The sequence below is a fragment of the Papilio machaon genome, chromosome 13 (assembly GCF_912999745.1).
Source record: "Papilio machaon chromosome 13, ilPapMach1.1, whole genome shotgun sequence".
NCBI lineage: Eukaryota > Metazoa > Arthropoda > Insecta > Lepidoptera > Papilionidae > Papilio > Papilio machaon.
In genome coordinates this window covers 4,535,808-4,557,856 of record NC_059998.1, presented here as the reverse complement: position 1 = coordinate 4,557,856, position 22,049 = coordinate 4,535,808, and the positions used below count along the sequence as shown (strand labels likewise).

The window sequence follows — 22,049 nt, the reverse complement described above, 5'->3', positions numbered from 1 at the left end:
AAATGAACAATCATCTAGTACATGATTCGTTTACGATTAATTAAACGAACGTCAAGCAGTCTTATAAAATTATGGTTACGTGTGAAATTGAGATGTCATTCTTGAAGATGTACGATAAACAACGTGAAAGATTAATATTTGCATGTATATAGGGACATGTAGTATCGCTCAGATCGTAGCGGCTTCGTAGCTACGCGCTACAGCACCTACGCAGCGAGGACACAGCGACCAAGCCACTATATAACCGCGCGAAACACCCCCTAGCTCTCATTTGCTTTCAAAAACCATCAAGGGGTAACACGGAAGTAAGAGCTCGACTAGTACAGTAGACCGTTACAGTGATTTCACGAAGCTACTTTAAAATACCGCACTTGATTGTCGAAGTGTTTTGTTGAGGTGAGTTTTTTTACTTTTTCTTTTATGTTAATAATTTTTAATTTTTTTATTTTTAAATAAATAAAAATAAAATAATTTATTTTTTATTTTTAACATTATAAATATTTTTTGGAATATGTAACTTAGAAATGACATTTTGCGAATCCGCTTTTAGTTAAATTCGTAAAATTTAAGATCGTTTTTAATTCGATCTGTTGATTGACAAAGTTAAAAGAAGATTTTTTTCTTTTTACTTTTTATTATGAGATTTAAATTTTTCAGATTGTTGCTTTATTATTTAAAAACAGTTTACAATTGTTACTGTAAAATCTTTATTATAGAGCTATATCACTATCCACGATAGAGTACGATTGCAAAAACAGCTTGAACTAAAATTAAACAATAACTATTATAACCCTATGAATACATTAATAAATCAGCAGTCAAAACAATATCACGAGCCGACCGGCGAATCAAAATGTTATTGTAATATGAATTCGATTTGAATAGATTTTAAAAACTTATGTTTTATATACTTGAATCATAATTAAAATTGTCAATTTTGTGTACAAAATTTTAATAAAAACAGAATTGATATGCAACAATACTAAAACCGCTTTGGAAACTTGATACAGCATAAAATAAAGTTTAATATAGCCCGTGTCGCATAAAACGAGTACCTTTATGAGAAAACTTGTTATGATTATGTAAATTTTTCAAAGATTTCCTCTGTCTTTGAAGTTGAAATTACGGATACAGTTTAGTAGTAATACTGAAAATATTAATAAAACAAAATTATTTGTAATTTTCACATATGTAATACTTTCTTGACGACAAAAGCATAGAACCCTCTTATCGTAACGATGTATAAAATCACCAAAAACACATATTACGGATAATTCGTTGAAAGGGAAAATTTAAAAATTGAATTTATTTTTATAAGATTTCTACCAACCGCGCGAAGCCGAAGTGTCTTAATGCCCTTAATGAAAATACTTATTGACGTTATCCTGTTACTGGAGAAAAGAGGAAAAATAAAATATCATGAATATATTTTGTAATCGCTAAGCGATGTGGAAAATGTAAAAAAGAACATACTTATTTTTTCATTTATGTGTTAAATATTTTATGACATGTTCACAATGATAAAGTACATTACTTTCTATTCAAGTTACATAATTCAACATTCTCCGACTTTTAATATTAATTAGCTAATATTGAAATTTATTTTTTTTGCGCATCAATGCGAAAAAACACAATAGTTTGCTGTTGTTCGTTTAATAGTCGAATAAGTTCGTAATTTCAAAGCAAATAAGCTTGAAGCACTTTCGGTAAAGGATTTTATTTACAGCAGTAAAAAAAGATATTCGTGTCATGTATATCTTATATATATATTAAAAAAAATTAAGTTCTTTCTATATAAGAAAGGTTTTTTCTATTAAACCTTTTTTGGTGGACAAATTTTGTGAATGGGATTACGGGATATAAATTCAATTATGTTTACTCTACACTAGCCAACCCTTAAACCACTTCCCTTATGGCAGTTTGAGAGCGCGTCGTTAAAAGCTTACGGATAGGGTTTATGCATCGTGATCGACTTTTAAGTAGGACGAGACGTAAACTCGTTACTTTATGTCATCATTCAACTTAAACGATTAAGCATATTAATAATACGTCGTCTAAGATTTGCCGGTTGAATTAATTCGGGCAAGGTAAAATTAAAGGAAATTATGTATATAGATTTCACTGTGATGTGCTTGTGCTAACAAATTACGAAACACTTTCGTTATAATATTATTGTTGTAATCGACTTTATCATTAAAGTTACAATACTGTGTGCGTTTATTTAGGGTCAAAATATTAATAAATGGCTGCAGAATATTTAAAATTATAAACTAGCAGTTACAATAAGCTATTATCAATATTTTATGTCATCATTTGTTATGAATCCTCGTTTAAAATATGGTGCATTTGTCTGAATTCATCACTATCATAAGGATGGAAGGCATTGGGGAAGGCCTATGTCCAGTATTTTTTTTTACCGTTTCTCCTGCTGCTATTGCTCTTGCAGCATCCTTGTTATCTAACATGATCTATCGTTAAATAGAGTTAATCATAGTTTTTTTTTTTGTTTTTTTTTTCCATTTCAAAATTTTTTAATGAGTGGTGCCAATCAAACGCTAATCGACTATAGTTACGTGAGTGGCCAACAGCACATGGTAAGCCTTTATAACAAAGGACCAGTATTGTGTAGGATCAGGCCTATGTCCAGTAGTGGGCAGACAAGGGCAGATAATGATGATGATGATGATGATGATAATAAGAATGTTATCATGCAGTCAGCAGCATCAAAAGAATAGGGTTAATAATAAATAAAATCTTCCAAACCCAACTATTTGTGAAAATGACATCAAAACTTATAAGGTCCAGTGTGTGCTGCGATATAAATCCCGTGAGTATCGCTACGTTAGATATTTCCTTTTCGTTTATTATATCATCACTTCACAATACATACCTGACTCTGACTTCGCGCAGATAGAAATGTAGTAGATAGTCTGCCACAGGCAAACTAGTTTAATGATAACCAATGGCGCCCTTAGTATACTTTTAGTATGCAAAAAAATTAAGGGCCTGCTTAAGTTTCCTCTGCGTGTAATAGTTAATCTCAAAATACTACAATAACAACAATTTATCACTATATTTGTTGAAAAACCTCTAATTTGGTGGATTTGATGGAGGAGGTGATGTATAAAGAAGGTTAAATATTCTCTTTTTGTGCGTCTCCTCCTTCGTCGATTGAGGGTAGGCAACGCATCTGCAATTGCGAATGTCTATGGGCAGCGGTCGCTTCGCCATTTCGGCGAATTCATGTGGCCGCTTGCTCGTTTGCCACCTTGTAATATAAAAAAAAATATTCCCAAACTAAACAATCCATTTAATTCTTATGACTGAAAAACCGATACAAGACTTTGTTTATACGTACTGTCTAAGAATAAACAATTCCAACATGAATAAACGAATTTAGTCTTTGTAGATTTTCATTATTGCTTTGTTAGTGGTGTACTAATTGCGGTTTATTGGTTTTGTATAGTCGACAAACAATTGAATATTTTAACAAGGTTAAATTTAAACGCGAAGCCATGATTATACAACATATTAATTACACCTTGTGTATTCCTTTATCACAACGTTAAATTGTGATATTTTAAAGTTACGATTTGTTACAGCTTTTAAGATTGTATTAAATTTAATTTAATTTGAATTTCATAAACTCCCTGGATGAGTACCGTTTAAATAAATCATAAATCATTAAAAAATAAAAGTAATAAGTAGTGGTTATATCTAAAATTTAATAACCAAATAAGGGATTTAGATAACTTGGCAGTTATATACAAACTAGAATGATCCCCTAACAAGGGTAGATTTCGCTAAAACTTTTATTAAATTTAAATCCGTACAACTCTACCGATTAAAGTTTCATTTTCAATTAAATGCGTATAATATGTTGGTAATTGGACAAGAAAATTTAAACACAATGTTTAAACAATATTAACCATGTAAATAGAAATAGAAATAAGCCACCTTGATAGGTCCAAATTGTTAACACAAACATGCTTTTGTTTCAATAATAATCATTATAACCTTATTTTACACTACCATCTGACCTCAATCTTCATTCTTACATCCACAATCATTCCCTTCCTTGTAAATTTGTACTTAAAGTTATAGACATAAGGCATAATTACTGTACTGTCTATTGTCCGTTAATAAGATGAGTTGGCTCTTTGTTGTTTTCTATTATAAAAATGTAATTAAAAATATGTCACAAGTGACTTCACCGAGATACAGCAAGTACCTGACACATCGGTTTCGTTCAAAGAGATTAAAATAGAAAAACAAATCATTTATACGTCATTTAATGTCGATCGCAGATGCCTTCCCTTCTGATTAACAATGCTATGTACACGGCTTATTATACGTTCTATTGTAACAAAGCTTTTTGCCGAGTCGACCATTCAACTAATGAGTCCACTGTTAGAAAGCATTGAAAGATTGTCAGGATTTTTTTCTTACTTTTACAGGTTCCCCTTTAAATTATTTTAAAACAAACGTCGTGCTAGCATACGTTATTAAAAACGGTAGTTAAAATCTTTGATCATGCAATACTGGTGAAACGGTTTAAAAACGTCACTGTTCGCAGAACAATATTTTTTTTCTGGAGTCGGTGTCGGCCAACAATAATCAGTAATTAAACTGTATACTGAAAATTTTACTGAATTATTACTAATACCACTGGCGTAATTTCAACTGAGCAGATTGCTCTAAACTATTTTTAAAGTAACTTTATAAATAAATTTAAATAGAAATTATTTAGTTTCTTATATATTACAGAAAACTTTAATAATTAATTAGGATGTGACGGGTTCTAGTTAATTACAACGCTTAAGGCATCACCGTTTGCAGCACGTCGGTTAAATGTCGTTCACGTTTCAGCACAGGAAATTAATAATCACTTTGTATGTTAACCAACTAACAAGCTAACTCTAACTCAAATATTAAAAACTAAAAATTATCTAGAAGCCAAAGATATTACGCAGAAGAATGTTTCTGCTAAACATTAAAAACAAATTCATAAAACCGCAAACCTTGCAATTTTCAAAAACTTACAAATATTTATCATTATCACTTTAACATGGGTTGATAAATATGTCGAAATAGAATAAAAAAAAATATAAGTCCAAAATTATTTTTGTACTTATAAAAATAAATGTAATCCCCATAAACATAGATAAGTTTACGTAAGTAAATATGTATAAAATGTAATTGTAATATGTATGTATGTAGTAGAGGGATTGTCGATTATCAAGTGAAACACTTAAAAATTGTAATAAAACTTTATTCTCGTCGTTAGCGTCCTTATTTCTTACACCTCGTTCGCCGGAAGATCTTCCCCTATCCGTCTCGCTCACACACCCGTTTTGTTCCATTTCACACAAATAATTTAATCATCTTACTTTCCATTCCCACATTCGGCCTTCCTGCACTCATGTCTGTCCTCAGACATGCTCTATTAACAAACCTTATACAAAATTAAATCTTAATTAATACACTCTTATCACATTACGGTAACAAAAAGAAATACTAAACAATACAATCATGAAACTTAAACTATACCTTAAACAATAAATTCTGTAGTAATAAACAAAAACATCTTATCAAACTCTATTCTTAACTTAAAACAAAACCTTTGGCCAACAAAAATAAATTCACCATGACAATCAATGAAGAAAACTGCAACAGAGATTTTAATAATTAAATAATAGAAAAAATACCTTAGTAATATTCTAATTCTCCAATTCCTCTGGACCACTCTGTTCTGGCCATCTCTTCATTTGGTCTGCAGAACTTGATGTCCTTATGGGCCCCTCAGCCGCACTATCTGCCTTCTCCACATGATAACGATCATTGCGGTTACATTTAACTACTTTATATGGACCTAGATATTTGGGTTTGAGTTTAAGACCTGGGCCAAACTGCGTTCGTTTAATAGCGACCAAATCCCCTTCAGCATATTTGATACTTTCCTTCCTATTTTTATTAAAATGTTTTCTATTTTCATCTTGAATTTTTAATATTTGTTCTTTAGCTTGCATCCTTAGGTTCTCTCTGCTTTCATTAAATTCTGATATAATTTCCTCTTGTAATAAACTTAAGATTTCTACATCTTCTCTGTTTCTCATCTTTGTACCCATCAGTAATTCAAAGGGTGTTGTATTTATTCCTCTTTGGAAAGTGCTATTCAATGCTCGCTGCACCCTACTCACATGTTTATACCACACAGATGGGTTTTCGACACATAACTTGGTTAGAATAGGTATAATGATTCTATGGACTCTCTCCACCTGACCATTTCCGCGTGGTACGCCTGTTGTAATTTTCACATGCAAAATATTTTCCTCTTCACAATAACTTTGAAAATCTCTACTTGTAAATGCCGTTCCTCTATCTGTAATGATTCTGCGAGGATTACCAAAAGCTTGTTGATGTATTTGAAGTCTTTTTAATGTTTCACTACTTGATGTTGTCTTCGTGGGAAATAACCATACAAATTTGGTGAATGCGTCTATCACGGTGAGTATATAATTATACTGCTTTTTTGATTCTGTTAATGGTCCAACATGATCTATATGTAATGTATCAAATGGAATACTATCCTTTTCAATAGGATTCAAAAATCCTTCCTGTTTTCCTTCTTTTCTGTGCGCTAACAAACAGGGAATACAACTCAGCATAAATTCATCAATTTTCTTATCTATATCTCTGATATAATAGTCCCTACTTAATAATTCTTTCATCTTTGTTTTACCAAAATGACCATTACTATGCACCCTGTTAATTATTTCTTTTTCCATTGATCTCGGTATAACTAATTGTTTCTGATTTCCCTTGTACAATACTCCATTTTCTATCCAAAAATCATCATATTGTTTTTCATTTAAAATGGTTTTTATAGCCTTCAATCCTTCATCATTTTCTTGCGCCTGTATTATACCATCTTTTAATGATGTAATAACTGCCACTGATCTGCTTAATGCATCTGTATGCTTCATTTTGTAACCCGCCCTGTGTTCAACTTCAAAATCATACTCATTGAGCATCATTACCCATCTAGCAACTTTGGCAGTCAAATCTTTTTTCTTTAAGGTCATTTCAAACGCTTGGCAATCTGTAACTATTTTAAAATGAATTCCATAAAGATAATGTCTAAACTTCTTTATTCCTTCTATTATTGCTAAAGCTTCCAACTCATAACTTGAATACCTGCTTTGAATATCATTAGTCTTTCGGCTCATATAATGGACTGGATGTAATCCTGAATTTGGGTGATACTGCATAAGTATTGCGGCCAATGCTACACTTGATGCATCAGTATGTAGTTCAGTCTTTAACTTTGGATCAAATATTTTTATAACTGGTTTACTAGCCAACTTACTCTTCAATGTTTCAAAAGCTATTCTTTCATTATCTTGAAATAAAAATTCCTTATCCTTTCTCAGCAAATCTGTTAATGGTTTAGCAATTGCAGCATAATTTTCTATGTATTTTCTAAAATATCCGGTTAATCCAATAAAAGTATGCAACTGTTTGAGGTTCCTTGGCTCTGGATATTTCGTCACAGCATCCACTTTCTCCAAGCTAGGTCTCACTTCTCCGTTATTAATCACATGTCCTAAATATTCAATTTCCCGCTGTAGTAAGTTTGCTTTTCTCCAGTTCAGCTCTAATCCATATCGTGAAGCAACTTCCAAAACTTGATTTAGTCTATACAAGGCCTGCTCCTCATCAATAGCTGGAATGATAATATCGTCTATAAAAATCATCAAAATACCTTGAGCCATCAACTCTCTGAAGACTATGCTTACAAATCTCATAAATGTTTTTGGACATATTGACAAACCAAAGGGAGCGCGCATAAATTCATACTGTCCTTGATGTGTTACAAATGATGTGTATTGAATTGACTCCTCGCTGACCTTTAAATGAAAGAATCCATTTTTTAAATCCAAAACACTGAATACTCTGGCATCTTGTAATTTGTCAATGAGATCATCTATCACAGGCAATGGAAATTCATCCTTAACTATTTTCTTATTTAGTAAACGATAATCCACACAAACCCTACTTTCTCCATTCTTCTTTTTGACCAATACTAGAGGACTAGCATATTCTGAAAAACTCACCCGTATGATTCCTGCCTGCAACCATTCTTTAATCTGTTTTTCCACAACCTGCTGTTCCAACAAGGACAATCGTCGAGGCCTTTGTGCAACTGGTATGCTGTCTTTCAATACTATCTTGAGTTTGATAGGTGCTTCTTCAGTTTGTAGTGGTTTGTACTCTCTGACAAGCCGTGCAACTTCATCTTTCACCCTGGAATCCTTAATGTGATCTAAAACAACATCAGAACACCCTACAAAACTATCAATTTTACCTATCCAATCATAGCTTTCTGGCAAAAATGTTACAACACCTTCATTCATTAACATGGTTACTGAGCTTAAGAATTCTTGGCCAATTATTACATCGTAAGGCATAACCTTATTAATTACTACATGGAATACAATATTTTCATAACATCGGCTGTCAATTTTAAGATTTACAAATGTTTTACCTGCCGATCGTACTTGGGATTGACCCAATCCAGATAAAATTAAATTATCATCACAAATTTGCAATTTTAACTTTGTAAACAAAGACATCGATATCAAATTTACATCGCTACCTGAATCTATTAATGCGTTGACACTTATATCGTTTAAATATACAACTTTAATTGGCTTTTTATTACACAAAATACTATTGTTTACAACCGCGTTAACTTCATGGTTCAAGGTCACAATCGAACTGTCAGTGTCACTTTGTTTTGTTGGAATGTCAAATGAATTCGGCACTCCGACGCCTCGGTTGCCATCTTGAAATTCGCCTCGTGCGCTGTCATTGGTCGTCATCGTTCCGAACATAGCCGAAAGTCGATTATTACTGCTTTCGCCCGACGCCGACGCCGAAACCGCCATCTTATCGCCCTGAATTGAACTTGTGTTTGCGCCGTTTTGCATCTTGCAATTCGGTCTAATATGGCCGTATTGGTTACAACCAAAACATTTCAGACCGTTTTTGCATGCACTAGCCACATGATCAATGCTTCCACAATTATAGCACCGCCTTTTCGTCGGAACAAACTGCTGCTGATGACTTACACGATCTTTTCTTACTTCTTTTGACTTGCTTTTAATTTTTTCGTAAATAGTTAAATTTTCTTTTAATGCGCTATATGTTGTCACACCATACAATACACTTTTATTATACTCAAAATCTTCGATTCCGTCCACGATGTACTGTATAGCCACGTAATCCGGAAATTTAGCTCTTTTTCCTAATTCTTTCATTGTTAACATGTAATGATAAAGGGATTCATCTTTGCGTTTCTTTCGGCTAGCCATTATTTCGTGCATTTCTTTAATGTTCACAGTATCAGGAAATTCCTTACATACGGCATTTTTTAAATCTTCAAACGTTTTATAAGTTTTTTCTGACCGTAGCCATAACTCCGCGGTACCTGTTAGAGTTCTGCGAGCGACAATAAGTGTTTGCTGCGGACTCCATCCAAATATTTCAGCATTGTCCTCGATGTCTTGTGCCCATTTGTTAGATGAATAAATTTTGTCATCCCCGCTGAATTTCGAAATGTTGAACGTACCGTCTATCAGGCTGACTGGCGTTCCTGCTCCCTTTTCTTGCATCTTGATGTTTTATTGTTTTTGCAATGGCTGCGCCGCGTCGCGTCGTCTGCGCCAACCGTTGCTCACCGTCGTAAAATATTTTAAAGTTATCGTCGTCCACACGTCGTATTCACTTGATTAATCGAGATCCCGGACGAGCCCCCAAAAATTGTAGTAGAGGGATTGTCGATTATCAAGTGAAACACTTAAAAATTGTAATAAAACTTTATTCTCGTCGTTAGCGTCCTTATTTCTTACACCTCGTTCGCCGGAAGATCTTCCCCTATCCGTCTCGCTCACACACCCGTTTTGTTCCATTTCACACAAATAATTTAATCATCTTACTTTCCATTCCCACATGTATGTAGTAGTTAGTAAATAATATGTAAAGTGACTTTAACGAATGTTCGGTATGTCTGATCACGTTATTGTAATTTACACCGAAGTCATTTTAATAACGATACAAATTAAATTTAAAATATTTCAACGTAACTTTTGATAAATCAATATAAAATATATAAATATATAGTAATATAAAAATTGCGTTAGCGTTCGGTTAAGGGAATATAACCGTGAAAATTCCACTGCCAACTTGTCGTCTCTATTTTTATAAATAGAATAAAACGTATCTTACTATAATATTATAAATGCGAATGTTTAGATGGATGGATGGATGGATGTTTGTTTGAAGGTATCTCCGGAACGGCTCAATGGATCTTGGTGAAATTTGGTACAGATGTAGAACATAGTCTGGAAGAACACATAGGTTACTTTTGCGTTTTTTTTTATTCTGCGCGGAGGCAGTCGCGGGCGACAGCTATTATGTTTTATATATGTGTTTCTATAATGGTAACTGACAGTTATGGAAAAAAATATTATATTCTCAGACAAAAAACTATGAAGTGTTAGTTTTTTTAATAATTTATATTTATTTTTACACGAGATAACATTGCCAACATTTTCTTAATGGAAGTGCAAGCGGTTCTGTTTAATGTTACTACAAGTTCGCTATTTATGTACAATAATAAGCTTGAAGACTTGTACATATGTAGTGATGAATAATCACAATGTAAATTATACACAGACATTTTCTGGAAAACAAATAACTTGCTTGGGTATTAATTTTATGTGTTCAGTCATTTGTAAATGTAGCCTGGAGGGTCTTGTGTATTATCTTTTGAGACGTCAGTTACAGTAGCTGACAGCTTATTTCTAACTATTTAGTTATTGTACCATGTATCAAAGCAATCAAATATATAATGAACGCAGGTGCTAGCGGCTTTACCTTAACCATATCAAATGCTAACAACAATAATACCGATGACTCAAATAACCTACTATAGATTCAATGTAAAAAGAGGCGTGTCGAATTACAATTTCATCATCATAATAAAAGAAAGCAAGAATTAAGGGAGCCAACCGAATATTTGTTTTATAGGGCAGATCTAAGGCATCAACCATGAACTCAGGCGCCATTTACAACACCCTATTCATTCTCCTCGTCAGCTACGCTTTCTTCCTAGCGACTGCGAGCGCCGTGCCACTGGTGAGTTTTGATTTCCATCTAACGCTTTTCTAATAAATATCTCGCCCTATTTACATACATCTGTGCATACAAACTTGTTGGACATGTACGTCTCTATTATCTATTCTATTTGCATTATTCAGGGACGACTCTTTCCATTACTACCATTCACATCTGGACAGGGGTTTTTCATTTATAAGCAAATAAACTACATTTCGGCTTTTGTGTATTAGGGTTACTCTATTAGTTGTTTTGGAAATGGTAAATACGTCACTAAGCTTATTAAATTATTCAAACTTTCGTGAGACATTATCGTTTTTGGTCGTAATTTTATGCTATAGGTATTATAATTCGCAGGAATCCGAGGACGAGCAGTCTGAGAACGCTCTAGTAAGTCGACCGGAAGCGGTGGATGTGGCCGACATGTCCACGCCCTGGGACCCCATCACCGCGGCTGCACTGCGCAAACTGCTAATGCAACTCGACGCTGAAGAAAGGTTGGTCTCGTCAAAATCGGGTCATGCATTTTTGTTACATGTATATTATGATAGACATATTTATTTACTCTACACCCTAAATTATGCCTCAGCTCGATTTATTTAGAAACCTTAATCAAACGACGACGTACGTTGTTCATTATTTTACATACTAATACCCCGCCTGCTATTCAATTTTTTTAAATAAATGAAAACGTAAACTACATATCGTTTCCTTCGCTTATAAAATTTTAATTTACTTTTTTAAGTATTAATTTAATTTAAAGAAGAGAAATCTTAAACTTTGATACTTTGAACTTTGAGAGATAATTTATTCCATGTTCTAAAAGTATTTTAATTTATACAAGCGCGATAGCTCAAAGTCTTCCTGTATTCCTGGAAAATAATAATGATAAACACGACAAGAATAAATAAATAATCCATATAAACCACTAAGGATTAAAAAGGTAATTTTATTAATAAGCTATTAAAATTGAACTTATCAATAAAAATTAACGACCAATCAACGTTGTACGAACCCAACATTCGAAAATAGATACTTAGAAATGTATTTTTTTAGGAACCTATCATTTTGGTTCTTAATTCACTTTTTCTTTGTGGCAGCGCTTAACCATAGATATCTTGAATCCTCTATCCATCGTACCCATTTCACTTATCTATTTTATTTGTACCTTTAGACTAGCTCGGGTGGGACGTTCCTGGCCTCAAAATGAAAGCCGGGGCTGGGGACTGCGCGCTGTGGACGGGCGACTGGCGAGGCAATGGCGCGCCGACAAGAGGCAGGTCCGCTTCCGCCAGTGCTACTTCAATCCAATCTCCTGCTTCCGCAAGTAAACACCGCAAGCTACCCTTCGCCCGCCACTGATTGACTATCGCTATTCATTGTTGTAATTACGATATAAATATAGAAATTGTTCATAGAATCGAAATATTTTCCTCAAAACCCCCATCCCGATTATGTTTTTATATTATTTATCTATCAATTAGTAAAAAAAATCTGCAGTAAATGTGTTTTTATCTCTTAAAATTTTTATGTATTTGTGAGTAATTATTATAAAAACCATTAGCATTAATTGATATGAATAAAATTTAATTATAAATAAATTAAACTAAAAGTTTGTTTAATTTGTCTGTTTAATTATCTCGTTCTAGTAAATGTATATAATTATTTATATTTGAGGCCAGATTAACAGCAAACGTGTTTAAAAAGGTGTTTCAAACTCGACGTGTGTTTCATCTTCCCAAGCATATAACTGTTTAAATAAATATATTGCATTTAATTTATTTTATTTATTTATTTGAGAAGTATTAAAGGTGCAGAACAGCTAGTATCTAAAGATAAAGTGTAAAACGGTTATACACTCAGAACTATTAATTGCAAATATTTCGCGTGTATCTCAACTTTCCCAAATATTTGAATCGGTTTAGAATGTCCGTGTGACAATGATAATGTTGAAATGCAATAAGTAAACTGAAGCATTGTGCTTTGTAATATCAGACTTTGCTATAATGAAACTCAAACATTATAAATTGATCAGCCATCGATCTGATCTAATCAGAGTAAATACTCACTGCAAACAAATACTTTCTCTAAGTGTAAGAAATAAGTTTTAAATTTTTATTTTTACATATAAAAGTTTTGAGTCTGCATCGTAAATAAAAGACGCTTTATTTTATCTCTTTGCTTTCTTTACATATCGTAGTATAAGGCTCAGCGTGTTGCTTTAAAAACAAACACAAGCAAAATTATCAGAGAGTGAAATTCCTTGAACATAACATAAAAGCTAAGCCAAGGTGAGGCCGGACGAGAAAGTTTGAATAAAATTGATAAGTCTAGTGCACTTTTAAAAATATTTGTTACTCTGTAGTGGTATATTAAATTCGTATTTAATATTATCAACTAACATTTAGAGTAACAGTTTTCTAACTTAAATAAGCATAAAATATGCAAGTCCTGTGACATTATAAGAAATATTTAAAATGAAAATTTGATAATTAGAAAATATAATAATATAACGTAAAAAGAAATAGCATACAGTTTAATGTTTAGCCTAGGATCTAATTAAAAAAACTCACTTTACAATTTAAAGGCAATTTAAAAGGAAATTTCCATTAGCGTAAGCTTGGAGCGCCGTTGCAACCTCCACTGCGATAGGCAAATACGACGTACGTTTGCTACGAAACAAATATCCGTTCGCTTGATACATCAATGTAAAGTATTTTCCAATTCCACGTCGAACTGTTCACAGTGTTTATTCACACTAATTAAACTTCAATATGGAGTTAATTAACATCTCTTCACTGTACATTTTGAGTCAATGTTTCTTATCAGCATATTTGAAATCTATATATATAAAAGAAAGTCGTGTTAGTTACAATATTTATAACTCAAGAACGGCTGAATCGATTTGACTGAAAATTGGTGGGCAGGTAGCTTAGAACCAGGAAACGGACATAGGATAATTTTTACCCCGTTTTCTATTTTTCATTCCGCGCGGACGGAGTCGCGGGTAAAAGCTAGTAGGATATAATGGCAATATCTATATTCTTTAGGAATGTCGATTTTGAATCAAAATATACATAAATATGTAATTTGTTCATTTAGTTTGTTACGAGTAGATATCGTAATAGAGCCCTAGGTATGATATAAAAAAACAAACCGTTCTGTATAATGTTACAAAACATAATCAACACAAAATAAAGTATGAGGATGACGTTCAAATGTGAAACATAAATATTATGGAAAAGTTTTGTATATTATGGGCGCCGTTTAAGCTTCGGTTTTAATACTTAACTGGTATATAGAAATCATCCACCCGCGGCGACGGCAATAGAATATTAAACGAATTCACTAAAATACGCATTAGAAGTAACTCGAATCGGGCATTTATTTCATAGATTATACAGGTTTGTGTCTGGTTTGTTTTGTTATTACAGAAATTATAAATTAACCTTAAACAATAACAATCAACCAAACAATCCCCTAATAAATACAATTCTTACCCTTAATTCTATTTTATATTTTTTATTAAAGTTTTAAACTTTCACATTTCAATTTTTATATTTCTAACAATAATAGTAATTATTAGTATAATATGGTATTATCTGTGTACAAAATATACTTTTCTTCTACTTACTAACGATAAATAATATCAAAGCGATTAGATAAAATATTAATATAGATATAGATTAGAATATTATAGAAAAAGGATCGTCTCTGAATGGACTTACTTGAACGAATAAATCACAATTGCTTCCTTGTGTGTGTTCACGTGTATCGTTTTCCTCCCTTTGAACGAGCTAACCTAATTGCTTTGACCGATCCGATAAATAAGTTGTTTATGAACACAGACTTTGACTTTTACGTTATTCGAATATTTTGTGGGATAGAAAAAAAAGTTTCTACATTTAAATTTTATTGTGTACCAGTAACAATAATAATTAAATTTAATTCTGACAGTATCCAAATCCGTTATACGCTTTTTAATAATTAATGATGTTTTTCTCATCATTATCTAGACCTAATTTTATCTTAACATAAATAAATATAAAACGTAAATGTTTGTAATAAATATTGCATGTAATTTCAAAAATTTGACATAAACGACGCACTTAATGTCTGTCAGAAAAAACATGATTCCAAATTTAAAATAACCGTGATATTATTTAATATTTTTCCATCCGGAAAAGGGTCGAAATTTGTTAAACTCATGGGATTAAATACCAGTCAACCTTCACTGATAATTTCATATAAATTTTCCACGCAACCTCCGTCAATTTTTTTTAAAATTTCACACCGGAAAAAATAACAAAACATTTTCTTTAGTTTAATCCTTAACTAGTGTGTTAACACTATCATCTAACTCTTGTCCGAGACTATATTTGCAGATTTATTGAGTAATTACGTAAAACAAAACAGGAAAAACACATCTATCCCACGAAATCTTACATTTTTTCCGCATAGCTAATACGGATTTAGACATTGCATTTATCATTCCTCACAAGCTCGCAATGGAACGGATTCATAATTTATATAAATGCACGTATAAAATTATAATTCCGTCAGTTGAGTAAAAATAAAGCCAAAACGACGTGACACAGCCTTTTATTACCTTTGGCAACGGTAACGGACGACGGCAGTAATATTACTGTCCCAACATAATATTACTTTAACTTAAAACGGACATTAACATTGTGACCTTTAATGGAGTAGGAAGTGAAAATTAAACAAAAGGGGACAGATAATTAATATTTAACATGATAACAATAAGGATTATAATTTAACGACTGACTTCATTTATAAGGAATGAGAAATAAAGAAACCTTGGATGAAGCAACTCTAATATTTTAATTAAAAATAAAATTGCTTCACTACGATCGCTTCAGAAATGTGGTCGAAAAATGGTACGTGCTAACTGACTAAATGCCACACCCAATCAATTTAACTTTTAAAATCCTCTAATCATGAAGTATAAATGTAGCTATCTAAGTAAAAAATGATGATTAATAACTTAAAAAAAAATAAGTTGCCAAAAAGCAGCCAATCTATAACCACTGCCAGAAAACCTTGAAAGGCGTAAACGTAATTTCCGAATACCACTAAAGTTATCAAAGTCGTGACTAAACATTTTATTGTTGTAAACTATTTGCTCTTAACTACAAAACTGTTTTGTTTAGTCAAAAACTCCGTAAAGTCGGGTACGCTTTGGTTTCACAATCACTTGAATATTTTGACGACAATGACTAGGCCAAGATATTTAAGAAGATTTAAGTCACTTGGTTAAAAAGTATTCACTTCAGTAAACTCTCTCAAAATATGTCTATTACTATTAATAATCATTTCTTAAGTTTTAATTCAAATCTTTAAGTTATGAATACCTAATACTGAATGACTTGACAGACCCTAGTGCTTATATGGGGGAGTTGCAGTTTAGTATCATTATCCCTCGTATTAAAAGTAGAGTTCGAAGGTACGCTCTTTCTCAACTATTTTACTGTTAGGCTCTCATTTCGATCGCAAGAATGATTGAATTATCACGTATAATAATCACTCATATTTTAGTGCCTGAAATCGAGCTGATTTCCAATAAAAGATGAAATGACTAAGTTATGATTTGATCTTCTACATAGTAAGGAAAATAGATAAATAATATCGAGCTAGAGAACAAGTCTTTCAATTTATTGGTACATATACAAAGCAATTTGCGCAATCAAGTGATATTCAGATGTTATAAATTCAGTTCTAAATAAAAGAATAAATAAGGGCAATCAAGGTGAACGTGGAATGATAGGTGAAGGTCTTGTTATTTACAATTTACGTATAAAATAAGTGCTGAGCTTTATTGGAATTTTCCTAATAAATTACAGTAATTTGTTTTCATAAAGAATGCCTTGACAAGAATACCTTGAATATAATCATTATCAACCCACTAACAACGTGCCGGTAAAGGGGCAACATTCATTGAAAACATTTTTATAGCCTAATTAAGAATATAAAAATTCTGCCCTAGGGCCACATCAGTCGGCTTCTTTATTACATAAACTTTCTTTATACAACACTTTCCAATGTGTGCAAATCAATTAGTTCCTTTTATCCGCAATATAGGAAGTGTTTTTATATTTCCGTTACACATTTTACCGAATAGTGGTGGGTAGTATGTAATTTTATTATGCGGCGGTGACCGCTTATTTTATTTCACGTTTAGAAACAATTACAATAAACATTAAAAAATGTCTATGTGTGTTCATGGCAAAAATGTATTATAACATGTTTTAAAACCTTTATCAATTTTTACATTACACATGTCACATGTAAGGTCTAGCGTCACTCACGACTTTGTCAGCGCATAAATAAAAATCGGTCTAGCCGTTCCTGAGATTATGCGGAATAAATACGAACTTGCGGAAAGACCGGCTTACAGACAAACATTTTAAAAATTGTCTTAATGTTATCAGCTACGGAAATACATCATGAGTACGAAATGTGATTTTTTTTATACATTCCAATTTTGTCAATATGTATAGATGGAAAAGTTACACACGTGACTGCATTGATTCCTCGTGTTAATTAAAAGTTACATATTCAGTTCCATCGCAATGAAACTCTAAAATAGAATGAAGCCCAGTAATACTTCTAAACGGTTTTATGTTGTCAAAAGTTTTAATGGCCAGTTAAATTCCTCACATATTTTAACAGTGCCATTAATAACATTTTAATAACATTGATATGTGTTCTGATTTCTATGACTTCAAAATATGTGTACTGATCATAATCATGAATAATAATGCAATCAAAGCTAAGAGAAATCTAATTACATAGTGTTTTAAAAAAATAATTTGAACCCTTTTAAAACATTTCGAGTTTTGAAGTGAGTAATGGCAGCACCCGATATTTTTTTACTGTTGCAAACTGGCAAACCCATGCAAACCGGAAGTCGGATTGAATAGAATTAAAATCAAATCAAAGTTGTAGTTGATTTGTTTTGCCGCTCTAAAGAAATGAGAAACTTAAGTTAACATTAATGTGGTATAATTTCGTATAGATTTCTAAAATTGTTCTGCCAAAATGGGAGATGAAATATTGCAAGAAACTGAATGTACCCAAACTCAAACACAGAAATCGCAAGTAGATTGGAGCCAGCCTAACACTCCATCTTTTATACCTGTAATTTGGGGCCGGCTTTATTCAACACGAGTGTCCTTAAATGAAAGAAACTGTTGGAAAGACACCTGTTTAGATAATCCTCCATACTACGGTAAGAATTCTACTTTTTAATAAAAATGATTGCCGTAACAACTTATTAATCTACCTTCAAACTTTATTAACTAACATTTGGAACTAATATTTCATAAAATTTTTCTTTAGATTTAATACAGCCTGAATTTTCCCTTGGACGGTCTTTTACCTGCACGTTTGTTATGAGGAAAGAAATAATTAATGAAAGTATAGTCAAAAGTGTTAGTAAACAACATTTTATCATTAAGAGAAACTTATCGTAAGTATTTTTGTAAAGATAAGTTCATTCTTAAACACCAGGTAATTTACCACTATTTTATTTAATTTTGTATTTAAAGTAGTGGTATATAAATAGCAAAAGTATCTGTAGACATTTTGGTTGTTTTAATTTGATTTCTAATGTTGTACTGAGCTTTATTTTAAACATTACCTAAATGTATAAAATGTTACTCTCAACTTATCTGTTCTTATTGTAAGTATAAAGATAAAATGGTAGGTCAAACTAAAACAAAATATGTTTTCAGGGAGCCATTAAGCCCAGCTATTATAACAGACTTGTCTTTTAATGGTACCTTTATCAATGGTAAAGCTATTGGTAAAGGTTTAAGCAGAGTCCTAGATGACAATGATAGAATATCAGTAACTCATCCTAATGCTAAAAGTATGTATACTTCTGACCAAACATCTAAACATATTCTTAATCTACATTTATTTTAAAACATGACAGATTATATGTAAGAGATTAAACTTATAAAAGGTAATATGTATGTCTTGTATGTTACTACACATACTGCTTTAAGAAACAAATAAAAGTATAATTTGTGGAAGGCATTGGGAAATACCTATGCCCAGCTGTGGGCAGATAAAGGCTGTTGATGATGATAATTTGTACTTAATAAAACTATCAATTAATGTTTGTTGTTATTAACAAAACATAACAATAATTAAATTGAATTTAATTTCAGTATTCATTTATAAAGACTTATTGAAGAATGAACAAGATAAAGTTCCTAAGGAAATATCTAAAAAGTATTATATATCTAGAATATTAGGACAAGGGGCTTGTGGTCTGGTCAAATTAGTGTATGACAAAACAAAATGCACAAAGCATGCAATGAAGATAATTAAAAAATGCAGACTAACAAATGGAGAAGTGAACAATTTGACTGACCCACAGAGAATTATGAATGAGGTTAATATCATGAAAGCTTTAAGGCATGTAAGTATCTCACTAAAAACTAAGACACTACTAAACTTTTTGTACATTTATTCTAGAAGTTGACAGAGTATTAAAAATTATACTACTGTTTGAAGTTATATCTTTTCAGACTATTTCAAGTTTATATATTTTCTTAATTTATACTTCATTCATACTTCACTTATTTTAAGGCCGGCAACACATCTGCACTTCCTCTGGTATTGCAAATGTCCATGGGCGTTGTTGAATAAGTTGGCATTACCAATGCTTGTTTGCCTCCTTATCTTATAAAAAAAAGTTTTATGTATACATGTTTTTCATTGCTAAAGTTTATGTGTAATTTTACAGCCTTGCATTGTATCAACAGAAGAAGTTTTTGACACAAGCGATACTGTATATATTATCTTAGAGCTCATGCAGGGCGGAGAACTGTTTGACCGAATCTCCAAATATGGGCAACTGTCGGAACAGTTAACAAAGTTCTATTTCCGACAAATGGTGGTTGCTGTAAAATACTTACACTCTCAAGGCATCACTCACAGAGACCTTAAAGTAAATATCAAGTTTCTATTAAAATAATAAGAAATCGGAGCACCTTATACCTTAAATATCTCTGCATGCAAAGCTTTTTTTCCTTTATATTTTCTCTTTTCCAAATGTATTAATACAATATTATGTTTCTAATACAGCCTGAGAATGTGCTATTAGAGAGTAAAGATGAAGAAACATTGGTAAAAATAACAGACTTTGGACTCAGCAAATATGTAGGCGAAGATAGCTTTATGAAAACTATGTGTGGAACACCTTTGTATTTGGCACCAGAAGTGTTGCGAGCAAACGGACAGAATTGTTATGGACCTGATGTTGATGTATGGAGCTTGGGAGTTATATTTTTTGTTTGGTAATATATTTTTTAGCATACTCACATAAATTTATGATTTCAAAGTTTGTAGAAAAATGTGAAATAATTATTTGAAAATAGTAGGTTTAGTTTACATACAGTTTGGATATATTTTGTTCGGTATAGGTAACATATTGTTTTATTTCAGTCTTGTTGGTTACTTGCCATTCTCTACTGATTACAAAGAGTTATCATTGATGGATCAGATTTTACGAGGCCAGTACAGATATTCAAACAAACATTGGAGCAAGATAAGTTTGCCGGCCAAACTGCTCATGAAGAGAATGCTGACAGTAAATGTCAAAAATAGAATCACCCTCGACCAAATACTTAACCACACCTGGATGCAGGTAAAAAAAATCCAATGTGTTTTCCATCATTTTCATTTCTAACCTTCTTGTTTTAGTTTAGTTTAAGTTTAACCATAGAAATATTTTTTTATGTTTATATTGTAGTTGAATCCTGACATTGTTAATTACAAATGCATTATTTTATTAGAAACTAGCTTTTACCCGCGACTCCGTCCGCGCGGAATAAAAAAATAGAAAACGGGGTAAAAATTATCCTATGTCCGTTTCCTGGTTCTAAGCTACCTGCCCACCAATTTTCAGTCAAATCGATTCAGCCGTTCAGAGTTATAAATAGTGTAACTAACACGACTTTCTTTTATACATATAAGATAGATATCTAATAACCATGAATCATTAAATCATTTTGCTATTTTATAGGATTCAATTACTCTAATGAAAATAGAAAGGCTCTTAATGCAAGCTGCTCAAGTGAGAGACTTCGATCAATTAACATTATCATCACAGAATTCTGATGAAGAAAATAACAATTCTGACAAAGTGACAGTTCTTAAGGTAGCTGTTGCCGGAAAGAGAGGATTGAGTGACAATTGTACACCGTGTGAACCTATTGCAAAGAGACTAAGAATTGATGCATGTGCTATGACTAGGATTCAAAAAGATGATATAAGCACAACCAACAGTTGTTCTTCAACAGATTAAAAATGACACAGTATTAACGATTGCAGATTATTGTTTAAGTGCTATTTGTAGATTAAGTGATTTTATAAATTACTTTTATCCCACCGTTCTCAGTTTGTGACTAATGTGAAATAAGTGTGTGTTAGTGAATGTGCTCATGATAAATTGGTACGGAGAGATGAAGAAGCAGAACTGTGAGTGCCAATTTTATTATTTTTTTGTCATTTGATAATTGTAAATGTTACCACCGACAATAATTTTTATTACTAAATGTTATGTTTAATTATTTAATTTTTAATAAATTTGAATGACTTAATGTAAGAAACTTGTGCCACCGTTTTTTATGTTGATAAATGTCATTAATGACTGATATTGTTTTATGTGAATGTTGATTAAATATAAATGATTCCTATAAAGAAGACTATTTTAGATTTTATATTTGCTGTTGGTAATTTCGGTCTTTGTGTGCCTTTGATACAAAAAAAAACATTTTTTTAGAATGATAGGTTAATTTATGACCACATATGTGATTTGTTTTACCAGAATT

At 32.0% G+C, this 22,049-nt stretch overlaps 2 protein-coding genes across 2 annotated transcripts; both read left to right on the top strand.

Annotated features, from left to right (window-relative positions):
• The first annotated feature begins 232 nt into the window (after window positions 1-232).
• LOC106717876 (allatostatin) lies at window positions 233-12,620 on the top strand. Its single transcript, XM_014511809.2, has 4 exons — window positions 233-396; window positions 11,095-11,202; window positions 11,539-11,678; window positions 12,356-12,620. The coding sequence occupies exons 2-4, from the start codon at window positions 11,116-11,118 to the stop codon at window positions 12,510-12,512; spliced, it is 384 nt and encodes a 127-aa protein (XP_014367295.2). The 5' UTR covers window positions 233-396; window positions 11,095-11,115; the 3' UTR covers window positions 12,513-12,620.
• Window positions 12,621-18,122: 5,502 nt separating this feature from the next.
• On the top strand, window positions 18,123-21,832 carry LOC106717857 (ovarian-specific serine/threonine-protein kinase Lok). The gene is made up of 8 exons (XM_014511787.2): window positions 18,123-18,433; window positions 18,544-18,673; window positions 18,939-19,075; window positions 19,380-19,633; window positions 19,961-20,164; window positions 20,302-20,513; window positions 20,662-20,863; window positions 21,242-21,832. The coding sequence occupies exons 1-8, from the start codon at window positions 18,244-18,246 to the stop codon at window positions 21,521-21,523; spliced, it is 1,611 nt and encodes a 536-aa protein (XP_014367273.2). The 5' UTR covers window positions 18,123-18,243; the 3' UTR covers window positions 21,524-21,832.
• Window positions 21,833-22,049: the final 217 nt, after the last annotated feature.

Excerpts from the sequence above, each read along its gene's own strand:
- LOC106717876 (XM_014511809.2), top strand. The coding sequence starts at position 11,116 with ATGAACTCAGGCGCCATTTACAACACCCTATTCATTCTCCTCGTCAGC. Across the intron at positions 11,203-11,538 it reads CTGCGAGCGCCGTGCCACTG|GAATCCGAGGACGAGCAGTC; the intron begins GTGAGTTTTGAT and ends TATAATTCGCAG. Across the intron at positions 11,679-12,355 it reads CAACTCGACGCTGAAGAAAG|ACTAGCTCGGGTGGGACGTT; the intron begins GTTGGTCTCGTC and ends TTGTACCTTTAG.
- LOC106717857 (XM_014511787.2), top strand. The coding sequence starts at position 18,244 with ATGGGAGATGAAATATTGCAAGAAACTGAATGTACCCAAACTCAAACA. Across the intron at positions 18,674-18,938 it reads ATCATTAAGAGAAACTTATC|GGAGCCATTAAGCCCAGCTA; the intron begins GTAAGTATTTTT and ends ATATGTTTTCAG. Across the intron at positions 20,514-20,661 it reads GGAGTTATATTTTTTGTTTG|TCTTGTTGGTTACTTGCCAT; the intron begins GTAATATATTTT and ends GTTTTATTTCAG.